The 17198-nt window shown below is 38.4% G+C and overlaps 1 protein-coding gene across 2 annotated transcripts; it reads right to left on the bottom strand.

Annotated features, from left to right (window-relative positions):
- Positions 1-8417: 8417 nt before the first annotated feature.
- LOC111198351 (stem-specific protein TSJT1-like) lies at positions 8418-10596 on the bottom strand. 2 transcript variants are annotated; one of them, XM_048753158.1, is made up of 5 exons: positions 9880-10519; positions 9411-9498; positions 9191-9261; positions 9028-9073; positions 8418-8840 (listed from the first exon to the last, which is right to left on the bottom strand). In XM_048753158.1, the coding sequence occupies exons 3-5, from the start codon at positions 9228-9230 to the stop codon at positions 8585-8587; spliced, it is 342 nt and encodes a 113-aa protein (XP_048609115.1). In that variant the 5' UTR covers positions 9231-9261; positions 9411-9498; positions 9880-10519; the 3' UTR covers positions 8418-8584. The 2 variants fall into 2 exon arrangements, with proteins under 2 accessions (XP_048609115.1, XP_048609114.1); XM_048753157.1 differs by lacking the exon at positions 9028-9073 and having other exon boundaries at positions 9880-10596.
- Positions 10597-17198: the final 6602 nt, after the last annotated feature.

Genomic DNA, 17198 nt, shown 5'->3' with positions numbered 1-17198 from the left:
CATCCTTGTCCTTCAACTGAGCCGTAAGTACTTCTGGATCAACAAAGGGCGGTGGTGCAGAAAAAGGAGGAACCGACCGGGAGCGACGACCCAAACCGACCAAACGTCCCTTCTTCTTTGGAACCGACTGAAATAGAAAATAGTCAAATTTAAATAATATAAAAAGATGATAAAATAAAAATCAAGAAATAAATGAATTGAACTTTGAAAAAAGAACTTACCGATTCAACGATTTCGTTGATTCGAACCCGGGACAAGTTGGCCGAAGCTGTCGAATCGTCATCCTCAGTTTGAAGCTGAGACACTTCGTCTTGCACCTGAGTTTGGACCAGGGTGACCACTTCCCTCACAAGACCATCATCAATTTGGCCGGTCTTCTTGTTGGTATACGCCTTCTTCATTAGGGCGAGATCATCAACCGGCTCGCCATCATTTTCTTTCGCCTTGAAAAAAACATAAATTAAACAAACATTAGAAATTAGAAGAAATGCACAAAAAATAAAATTTCAAAACTTAAATAATTGAAGAAAAAGCGGCTGAACTTACCATGCGATCCTCCAGAGTGGCAATAGATTGAGCACCAAAGTTATGCTTGAAGACGCCCTTCCCTTTACGCTCGCTCCTACGGTTGGTGGAGTTGGTGGAAGAAGTTTCTTTCGTCTCTTCCTTATCCCAATGCACACACAACTCCTTCCAGACTGTGTTGTTCATCGACTTTGGGACCTTTTAATAATAAAAAAAAATAGTTAAATAAATAAAAAAATAGTTTAATAAATTAAAAACAACCTTGTTTATTTCCCACTTCTTCTTCCACTTGTGCATCTGCTTCCCTTAGTTGTCCATAACTTTATGGACGAAGTGGTGATAGATAAAGAGCGTATCATCGGAATTCCAGTTGAATTCTTGCTGAAAAAAAAACACAATTAGTAGAAAATTTATATTAAAAATTAAAAATATAAGTAAAAAATTAAAATACTTACCGCAAACTGACGAAACCACAGATGCTGCTTGTCGGTAGGGAAGTCAATGAAAGTCGGATGTCCCTTGTCGAGGGCCGATTACATCATACGGTTGATCCATGCGCTGATCCCGTTCCCGGATCGGTTGAACCTAATAAAAAGAACAAATTATTAATAATGAATCAAATTTTAATGAAAAAAAATACGTTTAATTACCATGTTTGACCCCGTCCATGTGGATACGGAGTGAGATAGGGAAGATGGTCACGATCGGGCTGTCGAACCAACTCCGCAACACTCATCACTCCCGGAGGACCCGGAGGAGCAGAAGCGGGTGCAGCAGCGGGAGCGGGAGGAGCAGGAGCGGGAAATGGAGAGGGAGATGTATGGTAGGAGCTGTGGGGCGAAGTGGAATCCTGAATCTGGCTGGAATCCCGAGACTGGCTCCCCGTACCACCACGACCACGACGCTGTCGAGGCCGGGTCTGATCATCATTAGACCTGTAAATTAAAAAAAAACATATTTAAAAATTAGTTCTAATAATTTTAATAACTAAAAAAACATATTTAAAAAATAGTTTTTAATCACAAAAATATAAATAGTTTAATAATTACAAAAAATAGTTTTAATAAATAAAAAGTAGTTTAATAATTACAAAAAATAGTTTTACTAAATAAAAAATAGTTTAATAATTACAAAAATAGTTTTAATAATATTAAAAATGTTTAATAAATATAGAAATTTATATTATATATATATATATATATATATATATATATATATTTTTTAAATCCCAAATAATAGTTTTTAATCACAAAAAAGTTTTATAGATATTACAAATGTTTAATAAATATATAAATGATTTTATAATGCAAAAATAGATTTTATATACAAAAAAACATTTTCATATTATATATACATAATTATCAATTAGATTTTTATAACCACAAAATTAATAAAAACTAAAAAAAAAATTTCAAATCAAGTGAATACCATAATCAAACTCTATTTTACACAATCCTACCATTCACCCTAACAAAAATCTATAAATATCATTCCAAAATCATCAAATCTACCTAAAAACCTAACAAATCTAACCTAAGATAGTGGGATAGGGTTCATACATGATGCAGTGACTGAAATTGAAGAGGATTAGGGCGGATTCGCCGGAAATCGTCGAGAGAGAAGGGAAGAAACGGTGGAGAGGAAGAGAGACTTCGGCGGAGAGGAAGAGAGAAATGGGGAAGAAGATCTGGTTCGACCTAATAAAATGAGGCATCCGACGGAAAATGTCCGTCAGAATTTCCTCAGAATGATTAAATATTTCCGTCGGAATTTCCTCGGAAATCATTAATTCAATTTTCGCGAAATATTTGGTGGCTTGGTTTACCCGGTTAAATGAAAATATTCCGAGGAACCATGTTTCCTCGGAATACCCTCGGTAATTACCGTGGAAATTCCGAGGAAACAGGGTTTGGGGTTTCAAAACATCGATTTTTTTTGCCGTATTTCATTTATTATACAATTGTAATGCATACCATTGAGGATTCTTTGTATAGATGATCATAAACCATGAAATAAAAAATTTCAAAAATAATTGTAAGTATTTCCTTTACCGTTTATTAAAGTGTATAAGTGTTTCTCTTATGTTGTGTGGTTTTCGTTCATGCAATCGTAAAAGTGTTTGTTATTGGGTAAAACACCAAAGTTTGACTTCATAATCTGGTTAAGACACTTAATGAAGTCTATATACGTGTTATTCAATCCGCAAAACGTTGTTTTTGGTTAAAAACCCCTAGTTCCTCGGAATTTCTTCGGAATATTCCGAGGGAATTCCGAGGAAACCCTTATCTTCCTCGGAATTCCGTCGGAATATTCCGAAGAAAAAGACTCTATAATCAAATCCCTAAATCGACAAGGTCTATTCCGAGGAAATTCCGAGGAAAACCTATCTTCCCTCGGAATTTCCTCGGTATTTCTATTAAAAAAAAAGTCGATGCTAGTCTGTTTCCGAGTCATCATCACCAGGTGAATCTGAATCTGGATCTTGGTGAAACTCTCCAATCACTGGTTCATCCTCTACGTGAACGACGGCTTCCTCTCTGAAGTCGGTTAAATCGACTACAAGGCCAACTTCAGCTAAATCTTCTGCTGCACTTAAGTTGCCGGACGTGCTTGTTGTAGTGGGTCTTCCAGCTCAGAACTTCCCTGAACTCGGCCTCTCGGGTTGAGTTTTGTAACAGTAACCCATGGATCATCTCTGTTCCTTACCCGGGGGTACTTGATGTAACAAACCTGTAACATTAAAAAAATTATTAGTAAAATTATAAATTAATACACATGATGATGAATCATTATGAATAATTAACATTTAATTACCTGATCGGCCTGAGAAGCAAGAATGAAAGGATCATAATATTTCAGCTTTCGCCTCGAATTTACTGATGTAACACCAAATGCATCTATTCTCACACCTCGATCTAGAGTGTTGTCGTGCCAATCACAATAGAAAACAGTACAACGCAATCCAACCATGCCCAAATACTTGATTTCCAAAATCTCATGTATGTGTCCGTAGTATACATCATCTCCTGATGCAGAACAAACGCCAGCATCATAAGTCGTACTCGAACGTCTCCTCTTCTGAGTTGTGAATGCATATCCTCGAGTACAAAATATCGGATATGACTTCACAACAAAGTTTGGTCCAACGACCATCTCGCGTATCCAATCGTCAAATGTTTCACCTCTGGCCAAACCAGCAGACACCTATTAATAGCACATATATATGTTATATCAATAAATGTGAATTAGTATAAATATGTGATAAATGATATTATAATTTGTTTAGAGCACTCACATAAGTAAACATCCATCCAGCAAATTCTCTCTGCTTCATTTCTTCTAGTTCGTCCTCTGTGGCGTATCTATATTCGAACCGCTTTTCTGCCATGAAAATCATGTACATATGATGACAATAATGTAATTAATTAAGATTTAAATTTCAACTTGTTAAAATAAAACTTTGTTAGCTAATTTATTTACCTCTCATATTGAAGAACATCTTCGCAGTTGGTGAGCAAATATGTTTGCAAATTACTGTGCTCCTGCTCAGTAAGTCGACGGTCCTTTGGTTTTCCGCTAAGTCGTCCAACGTTTGTGGAAATGTCTGGAACCGTAACATGATATGCTGCCCGTTCGCCTCTATCATCATGCCGAGCAGGTCTTCTGTTTTTGGTCTGAACTTATGCTGGAAAGTAGTACTCGACAAAGTTTAAAGTTTCTTCATTGATCATCTGTGGGACTATAGAACCTTCCACCCTACTTAAATTTTTCACCATCTTCTTCAAATGAAACATGTACCGCTCATACAGATACATCCATCTATATTGCACAGGACCACCAAGTTCCAATTCTCTTGCCAGGTGAATAACAAAATGCTCCATAACATCAAAAAATGAGGAAGGAAATATCTTCTCAAGGTTGCACTGAATCACGGCTATGTTAGTCTTCAAATTTTCAATACCTTCAAGAGTCACTGATCTCGTGCATAAATCGCGGAAGAAACCACTTATCCCTGCAATTGCTTCATGAACATTTTGTGGTAATAGTTCCTTGAAGGCAAACGGAAGGAGGCGCTGCATCATTACATGGCAATCGTGGCTTTTCAAGCCAGTAAACTTTCCTTCCTTTCTGTCGATACAGTTACGCAAATTAGATGCGTAACCGTCTGGAAATTCTACATCGTTTGAAATCCAATCAAAGAACACATCTTTTCCCTCTGCATCAAGTCGTTATATGGGAAAAGGAGCCCTACCATTCTCATCAACATGAAGTTTTGAACGAGCACATATATCGACTAAATCCAGTCTTGACTTCAAATTATCCTTTGGTTTACCTTGAACATTAAGGATCGTGTTCATGAGATTGTCAAAAAAGTTCTTCTCAATATGCATGACATCTAAATTATGCCTTAGCAGATGATCCTCCCAGTATGGCAGATTCCAGAAAATACTTTTTTTGTGCCAGTTATGTAGGTCTCCAACAGCATCTACCGAAAAACGCTCATGTCCACCGACGTCTGGCGTCCTTTCTGCACCAAAATCTCTTAGTTGTGTCTTCAAATCTTTCCCACAAATTTCCGGAGGTGGACTGTCTAACACCCTCTTGTTCTTCGTAAACAAATTCCTACTCCTACGATATGGATGATCAGGTGGTAGGAATCTCCTGTGACAGTCAAACCAACACGTTTTCCTTCCGTGTTTTAGTTGGAAAGCATCAGTGTTATCTTGACAATATTGACATGATAGCCTTCCATGCGTTGTCCATCCAGATAACATACCATATGCTGGAAAATCACTTATTGTCCACATTAATACTGCCCGCATTTGAAAGTTTTCTTTACACGAAACATCGTATGTTTCAGCACCTTGAGCCCATAGTTGTTGCAACTCATATATTAGTGGCTGAAGAAACACATCAAGTGATCTCTTAGGATGCTCTGGTCCGGGAACGAGAATCGAGAGAAACAAAAACTCTCGTCGCAAGCACAAGTTTGGGGGTAGGTTGTATGGTGTAAGAATGACTGGCCATAGAGAATATTGTCTTCCACTTTTGCCAAACGGGCTGAAACCATCAGTACATAATCCAAGGTAGACATTTCTTCTCTCATATGCAAAGTCGGGATACTTTGATTGGAAATTCTTCCACGCTTTTGCATCTGAAGGATGTCTGATCTCACCATCTGTTGAGTGCTCTGCATGCCATCTCATTGGTTGCGATGTGCGTTCAGACAGATACAACCTCTGCAACCTTTCCGTCAAAGGCAAATACCACATCCTTTTATATGGCACTGGAACTCTTCCACTCGTATCTTTATAACGAGGCTTCCCACAAAATTTGCATGTAATCCGCTGTTCATCCGCCCTCCAATAAATCATGCAGTTGTCGCTGCATACATCTATTACCTGATACGATAAACCAAGACCAGCTACGAGTTTCTGAACCTCGTAGTATGAACCAGGAGCTACATTATCCTCGGGTAGAATACCTTTTACAAAATCAGCAATCGCATCCACACAGTCTTCAGCCAAATTATAATCTGTTTTAATGCCCATCAATCTTGTAGCAGATGATAAAGCTGAATGACCATCTCTGCAACCTTCGTACAATGGTTGCTTTCCAGCATCCAACATATCATAAAATCTCTTAGCTTCTGCATTGGGTAAATCATCCCCTCTAAAATGATCATATACCATCTGCTCAGTACCTACACCATAATCTACATCCGTTCTAATTGGTTCTTCTAATCTAACCGCTGGCTGAGGTTCGCTAGTAATACCATGTTCATAATCAGTTTCCCCATGATGATACCAAATTTTGTAACTTCGTGTAAACCCACTCAAATATAGATGAGTCCAAACATCCCACTCTTTAATAACCTTTCTATTTTTACAATCAGAGCAAGGACATCTTAACATACCTGTTTTTGCTTCCGGTTGTCGGTGAACTAACCCCATGAATTCGGTTATACCTCGTTGGTATTCTTCCGTAAGCAATCTCGTGTTCGGATCCAAATGAGGTCGGTCGATCGATCCAAGAACGAAAATAATTTGAAAAAGACATATTTTTTATGAATCAAATTCGTGTGTAAAGAGAGTAAGAGGGAGGATGAAGATATGGAGTGAATGAAGAGGAAGAGGGGTGCTTGTATTTATAGCTGAAATCCTGCCGACAGACCGAGGAATTTCCGACGGAATTCCGACGCTAACGGCTAGTTTGTCGGAATTTCCTCGGAATTTTTAAAATCCCCCAACGGCTCTCCAACGGCTCTCTAACGGCTATAATATATCCTCGGAATTCATCGGTTTGTTTCCGAGGAATACATTTTTCCTCGGTATTCCATAAGAATATTCCGACGGATTGATATTTCCTCGAAAATTCCTCGGGATATTCCGAAGATTTCATTTTCCGTCAGAATGTCCGTCAGAATACCGTTGTTTTCTTGTAGTGATTCTATAAAAAATAAGTGTGAAACCATTTCTCAAATAATGGCTAGAGGATTACAATAAAAATAGGACATGTACCCCTCTCTGCCCAAAGTACAGTCCTAAATCATAATAAACAATACTTAAGAAAAAAACTTGTTAAAATAAAATAATATTTGGCTCCCCCTGTTTGGCCAAATTACACTATGTTAAGATGATTATGTTTTTTTTTTTTTGTAAAAAGATGATTATGTTAATAAGAACTAAGTTGTTCAATTAATTATACCGTCTATTCCACTATATAGGGACGTTGTTTCAATGTTACCAGACTCTAAAGTTCAATGCTATATATATATGAAAATCATGGTTTACGATGTATGTATATGTCAGAAATTTGATTAAAAACTTATTCTATATCTAAGAAAAGTACAAAATATAAATTTGTTATCCAACAAAAGGTTATGAAAGAGTTTAAATCGTAAATTTTAAATAAACGTCCAGAGAATATTTTGAGAGTTTTTTCCAACTTAAGATAATCAAAACTTACTGAATGCTAGATAGTAGTCACGATTTTAATATATCCGAAAGTTACTATTTTTGGTTGTCGGTTGATACACACGAAAGGTTGCTTTTTTGTCAAGAGTTTGTTGGACAAGTTAAATTGGTATCCACCTCTCACATTGAAGACGTACGGTTAGCTGGTGGGTAGGTTTTTGCCAGGCATAGCCAAACTTTGACCTAGAAAAGATTTCATCCACACAACTCACATGTCACATGACTGTCACATTGACTGGCTCGTGTTTGTGGCTTTGTTAGAGGCGCGCGCGGATACAAAAAAAATCTGTTCGATCAAGCAGATGCATGCCAAATATTGTAAAGAATAGTGTTCTGATCTATGCAATAAATTATAAACTCTAACAAAATATATTCAGTTATGATGATGATCAATGAATGGATACAATTATGTTCCAACGTTGAACTTATTGATTTTTGATTCAAGTTAGTCTCATATTATTTGAAATCATAATCAGAATAACTTAATTATAATATGATTTCTGTTGTGTGATATTTGCGTGTGAAAGGGATTGTACATGAAGAAAGAGTCAAAAGTTTTTGTGGTAGAGTTCTTTCAGCTTTTTCCTATATATATACACACCACTCAGTGTTTCAAAAAAAAAAAAAAAAAATACACACCACTCTCCATTATCCTTTTGTCACTTCACACGCTCCCTATTGTCTATATGTTTACACATACTCATACATGTATAGGTATATAATTTATGATGTTGCATATATATTCACATATATACACACACAAATTAGGTTTGAGAGTGCTGCCGGTTGTTGACAGAAGATAGAGAGCACTAAGAGCATCATTATCTCATATACCCAATTAGGGTCTTTTATTTATTTTTTAATATTTTTAAGTAATAAATATGTGTTAAGAGACTCCGTTAAGAAACTCGATCATTTATGTCCTCTATTGCAAGTTTCTTATTTAAGAGTTTTTAAAATTTTTTTATTAAAATTACAAATTTATTTTGAAATAAAAAAAGGAAATGCAAAATCAACATGTAGAAGAAATGCAAAATCAACATGTAAAAAGAATTCAATCTACCTCACAATAAAAAAAAGGGTTAAAAAGAACTTACATAGGCTACAAACAGAGCGGAGGTTGATTTATCAAACACCACAAAAGCGAAATCGCCACTTAGGTGTGACACAACGTGGTTAGCCGGGTAAGGAGCTCTGTCACGGAGAGTCTTGTAAGCCTCGATGACCAAGAGAACCTCGTTTGCATTCTTGGCAAGCCCATATTGCTGCTTCAAGCTTCCTAGGTTGTCAAGTGAGCCTTGAAACAAGCAGAATATCTCATCCTTGGCCCCAAATGACCTGCATAAATTCGAGAAAACCCATCTTTAAGACAAGCATAAGCCTATCTATATATTATATCCACAGAGTTCATATTAACTCAATTTGAGATCTCTAGAGGAGCAAAACAAAGGTTTAGACTTTTAAACCCATTTGATCAAAAGTACTAAGAATGTGAGGCATAATAATAATTCATAAATCAACCTACACTCTGTTTGTAGCCTCTGTAAGCTCATATTGCTGCTTCAAGCTTCCTAGGTTGTCAAGCCCATATTAAAATTACAAATTTATGTTAAACAATACTTCTATTCAGCTTTGTATTCGCAAACGAAATGCAAAATCAACATGTAAAAGAATAAATATTGCTTCACCTGGGTGGTCGAGCTTCTTGTTGAGCCTCAATAGGATCATCCTCTGCAGGCATAGACATGTTGGCAACCCACTTCTCAGCCAGGAAAACGAGCAAACGCAGAGCCATGAGATATCAATGCAAAGTAAAAAGAAGCTAATCCAAACAGGGTTTTCGAGAAAGATTAAAACTTTAGCTTCTTCAATCCCAAAATTTGATTGCTTCAAGGAGGAGAATCTTACAAGTTTTAGTGTCGTATCTGTCTTGAGAATCTGTGGTGTTTTCTTCTTTGTCATTGCAACTAGAGTATCACCACCACTACCAAACTTCCTGCTTACATTAGTAAGGAAAAAAAAATCATAAGTAAGCCCTTGTTTGTTTTTTGAACATACGTAAGCTCTTGTCAAATCTTAGTAACACTTGCGTTTCACTAGTTTTATGCAACAAGTTCTACTTTCTTCACAAAGTTCTTCCCCTTTCACTAAACCCTTCTTACTCCCTCAACATATCCCTCACAGGGTAAGATTTTTCTAAGCTAAATCCACTATAAATCTCTGTGACAAAACTTTAATCAACATATACTCCCACAGCCAAATCGTCGAACAGCTTACGTGCATACACTAAATAACTTAACTTGGGCTAGAGAATTGCTCGTAAACTACACCAACAAAAGAGCAAAGAACAAAGAATCGTCGCGCAGATCATACATACCCGATTAAAAAGGAAGAAACTAGAGCCACCGTCAAAGGAACTTTCTCTATCCCACTGATACCGTTGATGGCTCTGGTGATGGAACTTTCTCTATCCCACTGCCACCGTCAAAGGAACAAATCACGTTCTATAGTTTATGCACAAACCCCGTCAAAGCCCTCCGGTAAGGATCAGAAGGGAGGATAGGGTTCTTGTCAGACCAGACCTCGTCGATGTACTGAACCTGGATGGCTGATTCGCAAACCGGTTCACCGTTGTTTATAAAGACCAAAGATAGACAGAGAGGAAGGCCAAGAGAGGAAGACAAAGAGAGGAAGAGAAGAGACGTCTCTTCCATTGCTTAATTAAGAGACGTCTTCTATAGTTATTACAATTTTTTTTTTTTTTAAATCTTAAATACACTAAGAAACCTGTCTAAGAGACAGGGATAATGATGCTCTAAGGATGACATGCAAGTACATATGTATGTATCGTATCATCACACCGCCTGTGGATGATAATAAAAAGTAAAACCAATTCAAAAGAGAGAGAGAGAGAGCCTGCATGTCTACTCTTTTGTGCTCTCTATACTCCTGTCACCACCATTATTTCTTCTTCTCTCTTACCTATACACACATATACATTCACACTTATGCATCAATGCTTACATTACGTACATGGGTTCATGCATCTCACATATACTAATTAGCTGATTTTTTTTTGTTTGTTAGTGAGCACTTGCTTTCTTGTCATTACTTAAGCGCAGTTAAAGATTTGTTTTCCTTGTAAAGGTGATCCATCATAACGCGTCATATGTCGGATTTGTGGGACTGATACATCAGTTAAGAATTGGTGCGTTTGCGAGATACTTATAACTCGTTAACTATCATACGCATCAGTGGTTAAATAATAAATTAACAATATTTATATTTTATATAATTATAAAAAATATAAAAAATCATATTATTATAATAAATATAAAAATTATATTTATAAATTATACTATTAATTTTTAAAAAAATTATACATAATATTTTTGTTTTAAACTTTTATAGTATAAATTATAATATATATATATATATATATACTATTACTGTTATTTAAAATTTTAAATTTAATTGAATATTTTATTTTTATATTTATATAGTTTTTTGTAAATTAAAATAAAATTTTACCCTCCCGCAACCGCAAACGCTAGCTGGAACCAGTTTTTGAATTTAAGAGGTTCGTAACGGTTTGGATCGATTTATAGCATTTTCATTGACTGATTCAAAACGCCAACAACCGCTACCAACCGCAAAAACTGTATTTGCGGGTGCTAGCGAGAGAAACATGGAAATTTAAATACTTTATTTTCAAGTACTTACTAGTGGTATTCCGGCGCTACGCGCCGGGTTCTGATGTTAGGAGTTTTCAAGGCTCCTAAGACAAATGATGTATTATAAAAGATTGTCGAACCAATTCTAAGGGATTTCAAGCACCGAGAATGCAAGTACGTACTTAATCTAAGTGCAACCGATAATTTGGATGGTTTTAAACTACTACTAATAATAGAATGCAAGAACAAAACAATAAAACAATAAAAGAGGTGACTTTCTTGTTTATGATAAAAGAGAACTCATGGGTATAGGAATTAGACTCGATCAAAAAAAAAAGGGTATAGGAATTAGACCTTGGGTGATCAAGTTTCGAACTAAGGATGGGAAATGATCAATCAAACTATCAACCTTAAGCTTAGACACAATCTTAAACAAACTCTATATCTAGATGAATGTACATTTACTAACATATTTCAAACATCAAATGTCTTTGGTTGAATAATATGAAAACAATCATTACTAACAAGTCTATTGGCTATCTTAACAACTTTAACAACAAATGTCTTTGGTAAAGTATGTTAAAAGCTTACGAGAGTTGTCTCAAGCATTTCATCAAACACCTTGTGGGTGGAAAATGCCTAAAGATCAACTTTTGAGAGACCAACTCAGAAGATGCATTATGAATACTCTATTAGCAAGAAATAAGAAGGATCTACACTATAACATCCTAGATCTAGCCTAATCACCCTTAATCTCCCTAACCCATGAATTCAAGAATGGATTACTCACTACTCTTCATGATTCCTCTTAAACCCATATTGGATTTCATATTAATCATGTAGAGAAATACAGATAATAGATATGAAAATAACAGAATTGCAATAACAAAATGATCAATTGATTCAAAGAGATGAACTTTCCAAGAGGTTTTTGGTGGTTTCTTTTTGATCAAAGATAATATGCCTCTAATGGCTTACAAAAGATACTTAAACTTAGGTTTAGAAAGGAAAACGTGCATAATGAAATGACCAAAAGGTCCTTGAGTAAACATGAAGTCGAGCAAACAAAAGGCGCGCAGCGACCTCCAGTAGTCGCTCCGAGAGGTCGCTCCAGGCTTCGGGAGCGACCTGGAGGGGTCGCTGCGAGACGTCGCTCTCGTGTCTCCGAGCGATGAAAACGCGAGCGACTTCTCCGCGTCGCTCTGGTAAGGTCGCTCTCATGCCTCCGAGCAACTTCTCTGCGTCGCTCTGGTAAGGTCGCTCTGGTGCATCCGAGGCGATAAAAACGCGAGCGACATCGGGGTGTCGCTCTGGCCAAGTCGCTCTGAAGGGGGTGTCACAACGACTTCACGGTGTCGCTCTGGTGAGGTCGCTCCCATGCACTGCTCATCCAATGATCACCTTTATCACCTCTTTTGCGCTCCAAATGCACCCAAATGTCTCCAAGAACTCCATGTGGTACTCCAATACCTGATAAAGACTCATGTATGCAAAAAACCTGAACATGGCTAAATCCTAGTCTATATGATCAAAATGCACATGGGTGAATGGATAAAACAATGGAAATATGCAAGATATCAACTCCCCCAAACTTGTTCTTTTACTTGTCCACAAGTGAACTTTCTAGAACTCATAGGGAGAGAGGGTTGGAGGTGGGAGCTCATAGCCAAAAGAAACACAACTAGCACTCAATTCAACATCTAATCCAACATGAGCACACTCTCTTATTACACTCTAGCTTCTCTAGGCCTATCTCAACTCCTTTTGCCCTTACACTCATCATCAAGCATCCACACATTCAAATCAACCAACCCTCACATTCATTAAGCATAAAACATCAGGTGAATTCTTGCAAATGGTCAATTGGTCCAAATCATTTGGTTGGGTAAAGGAAGGCTTTTTATTCAAGTGAGTCAAGAGGTTCAAGATATATGATCTTTAAGGTGGTTTACTCTCGAAACAAGTAGTCTTGACATTGCACATAATATATCTAAGAAAGGGACCAACTCATGCATACAATGCTCAATCTCCATTGTTCTACCATTTTCCCAAACATACAAGTTACACAATCACTTCCCAATGTCAAACCAAACTCACATCTCTCACCAAAAGAACCCAAGAACACTTTGCACATAAAACTATTTTTCTTTGAAATCTATAAATGATTTTTCTCAACTTCAAAACAATCTTAGCTCCTAACAACTTTGCTAGCCCTTTTTTTTTTTTTTTTTTTTCTTCTTTCTTCTTTTCTTATATTTTTCTTCTCATTTTTTTCGGGGGCCAAGACTTTTCATAAACTCGAGCTAGATGTTTATCTACTAATTCCAATAAGATTATCCATTTAAACACAAAGAGACTATTCTTTTCCTTCTAACTTTTCATGCTTCCAAATCATAATCATAATACTCACCCCCACCTATAGCTAGACAATAAAGTGCCTAATCTAGAAAGAATGAAGATCAAGCATTGTCGTCCCCAATACTCTCAACATTATGCACATGTAAGACTTTCCGAAAAATGCCTCACTCATCAAACAATGAAAGCTTAAAAGGAGGAAAGGGTTTTGGGAGTGGTGTACCACTCGAGTTTGTTAAAAAGATTGGCATAAAGGATGTGACAACTCAAGTATGTATATCCATGACTCAGTACACAAGGGACCATAAGCAAGAAGCATTAAGTTCGTTCAGTTCAAACAAGGTTGTAGTTGGTTTCAAAGATTGAGTTTCAGCAACTAATGAGATTCATGAAGAGTTTTCAAGGCTCGAAACATACAAGGTTTTTTTGAGAGACGCAATAGCTACTCGAGTGTGAGATAGTGTTCTTTACAAGGCATCTTAAATCATTGCTCCCAATGCAAGTGAATGCAACCTATATGCTCTAGACTCTCCTAAAAATGCAATTGTTGCAATCTATTTTTTTTTGTTTTAATGCAAAAAGGTATGTGTGCAAGACTCAATGCAAATTCATCAAAGCAAACATGATCAAATACTTGGTACCTCCCCCAAAATTAAGTTACACAGTCTCTGTGTTGTCAAGTAGAGGAAGATACCCACAAGAAAAAACTAATATGCAAAAATGAGATGGTATATACAAGGGGAAGTAATGAAGTACCTTCTACAGGTAGTGAGTAGGGGCAGATGCCCCAGCATTGTTGTCGTCAGGTGGGAACGTGGTGTAGTAACCACCTGGTGCTGAGCGGTAGCCTCCAAACCATGAACCCTGAACCGGTCGTGGAGCGACCTGAGGTAGTCGTTGTGGGACGTCGTTCCCGGCTTGTTTTTCGTGTCTCAAATCGACACAAACCCGAGCGACCTCGGGGTGTCGCTGTGGTGACCTCACTCTGGAGCTGGAGCGACTTCGTGTCGTCACTCTAGGAGGTCACTCCGAGAGTTTTTCGAGCCCCAAAACACCGTAAAGTCGAGCGACTTGTTATACTCGCTGTGGTGACGTCGCTCCTAGCTGGAGCGACCTTTCACCCTCGCTCCAGGTTCTCGCTCCCACGCCTGATCCAGGTTCTCTGTTCTGGCATACCTCATCTGAGCATCATTTAGGGTTTGGCTCGCGTAGTAGATCACATGGGTCTTGTCGTCTTTCTTCTGTCCAAAACAGCTCCCACAGCATAGTCACTAGCATCACACATGATCCAAAAGGGGAGATCCCAATCAGGTGGCTGGACAAATGGAGCACTGATGAGTTCACCTTTCAGCCTCTTGAAGGCTTCCTTGCACAACAGCCTGGTCAATGGTCTAGTGATCATGGAGAAGTCCTTGATGAATCTTATGTAGAACCCATCATGACCAAGAAAACCTCTGATGTCTTTCACTGTCTTCGGTGGGGGCAAACCAACCATAACGTCGATCTTAGCCTTATCCACCTCAATCCCCTTCTCTGAAATCTTGTGTCCCAGCACAATCCCTTCCTTAACCATGAAGTGACACTTCTCCTCATTCAGTACAAGGTTGGTGTCTTCACATCTCTGTACGACCCTTACACCATGGGGGAGGGGTTTAAGCTCCACTTTAGGCGACTTAAGCTCGCTTCAGTCGTCTTGTTGGGTGTCCTCTTGTTGAATGACTGAGGCTTCTTGATGAACCACTTGTGGCAGCTCCTCATACTGATCCTTACTACCAAATCATCTGTGTGAATCCAACATCATCCCATAGGCAGCACTCTCCAGGTTCTCAATCACTTCAGATTCTCTCTCTATCGTCAAAGCATGCTGTAGAGGGTCTTCTAGTGACAACTCTTCAAGGAGCTCATCAGCAAGGGCGTACATCTCTTCAATGTAGAAAACTTGCCCTTGAATTGTTGGTATCTTCATTACCTCTTTGATGTCAAAGTGAAGAGCATGCCCTTTACCCAAGTGGAGATCAATCTTGCCCTCTTTCACATTAACAATTGCTCCTGCTGTAGCTAAGAAAGGCCTTCCAAGGATTAAAGGATCTGTAGCTTCCTCACCCATCTCAAGCACCACAAAGTCTGTAGGGATCTCATAGTTTCCAACCATAACAGGGAGGTCCTCCAAGACACCCACAGGGTACTTCACTGAATGATCAGCCAATACCAGAGACAGTCTACACTTCTTGTACTGAGTGAAACCAAGCTTCTTAGCAACAGATAAAGGCATCAAGCTGACACTAGCTCCCAAATCACAGAGACATCTATCAAATACCATAGGTCCAAGAGCACAAGGTAATGTGAAGCATCCTGGATCTTCTAGCTTCTTTGGAACAACAAGCCTTTGGATGATGGCACTGCACTCATGAGTGAGAATCATCATGCCCTCCATCTCTTTCTTCTTTGCAGCTACAACATCTTTCAGGAACTTGCTATATTGAGGAATCAGTATGAAAGCATCAATGATGGGCATTGTGACTTGAACTTCACTCTTTTGCTTCTCAAATAGAGCTTTATACTTCTCTAGCAGCTGCCTCTTGAATCTACCAGGGAATGAAAGTTTGGGTTCATAGGGAGGAGTAACAAAAGAATTCTCACTTGCTGGAGCAACAACTTCACCATCTTTCACTGTTTTCTTCTCTTCCCCAACCTTTCCTTTACCTTTGGCTTCCACAATCTTCTCCAAGATTCATCATTGATTTTTTCATCAACAATCACCACTTCATCATCTATGTTGATGGCAACCCCCTCACCTTGTTTCTCAGCATCCTTGGTGAGAGCTCTCTGAGGTAACTTCTTACCACTCCTGAGGGTGATAGCTTTCATGGTCTCCTTGGGGTTTTGCTCAGATTTTCCAGGTAAAGAACCTTGTTGGCGATTTTGTTGAGTGTTCATGGCAGCAAACTGGTTCTCCAAGGTTCTGAACTTGTTGTTGAGCTCATTGTAGCTTCCATCAATCTTTGAGTGAAGGTTCTTCAACTCATAGCTAACAGGCTTCTCACTTCTTGTCTGAGACTCCAAGATTTGTTTCAGCAGGGCATCAGTGCTGCTGACTTGAGGAGTGGAGGTAGAAGGATTAGCTTGTTGTTGGGAAGAATGGTGTCCTTTGTTGTTGAAACCAGGAGGAGAGTTTTGTTGAGGCTGATAGCTGCCTTGTTGGTTGTTCCAAGGCTGATAACCACTCTGTTGGTTGTTAGAATATGATTTCTGTTGGTAGTTGTTGTACTGAAAGTTGGGCTCCTTTTTGTACCAGCTACCATTGTTGTTGATAAAACACAGCTCTTCTTGACCTTCCAAACTCTCAACCTCATGGAGAACAGGTGGTGTCTCTTGGCTTGGGTTACCAACAAAGTGCAGCTGCTCTTGGGTGGCTTTATCAACAATGAGGATGTCTATCTTATCCTGTAGAGCTTTCAACTTCTTCCTCGTCTGCTTGTCATCTGATCTACTGCCTCTGTCGTGGTCTCCACTGTAGACTGCATCACTCTTTACCATGTTGTCAACCAGCTCTTCTGCATCTTCCTCAGTTCTCCCCAAGAAGAACCCATTGCTAGATGTATCCAGTCTGGCCCTGTACTTAGGAAGAGCACCCCGGTAGAATGTGCTCAGCAAGCTTTCCTTAGAG

The sequence above is a fragment of the Brassica napus genome, chromosome C3 (assembly GCF_020379485.1).
Source record: "Brassica napus cultivar Da-Ae chromosome C3, Da-Ae, whole genome shotgun sequence".
Lineage (NCBI taxonomy): Eukaryota > Viridiplantae > Streptophyta > Magnoliopsida > Brassicales > Brassicaceae > Brassica > Brassica napus.
This window is presented reverse-complemented; position numbering and strand designations above follow the sequence as displayed.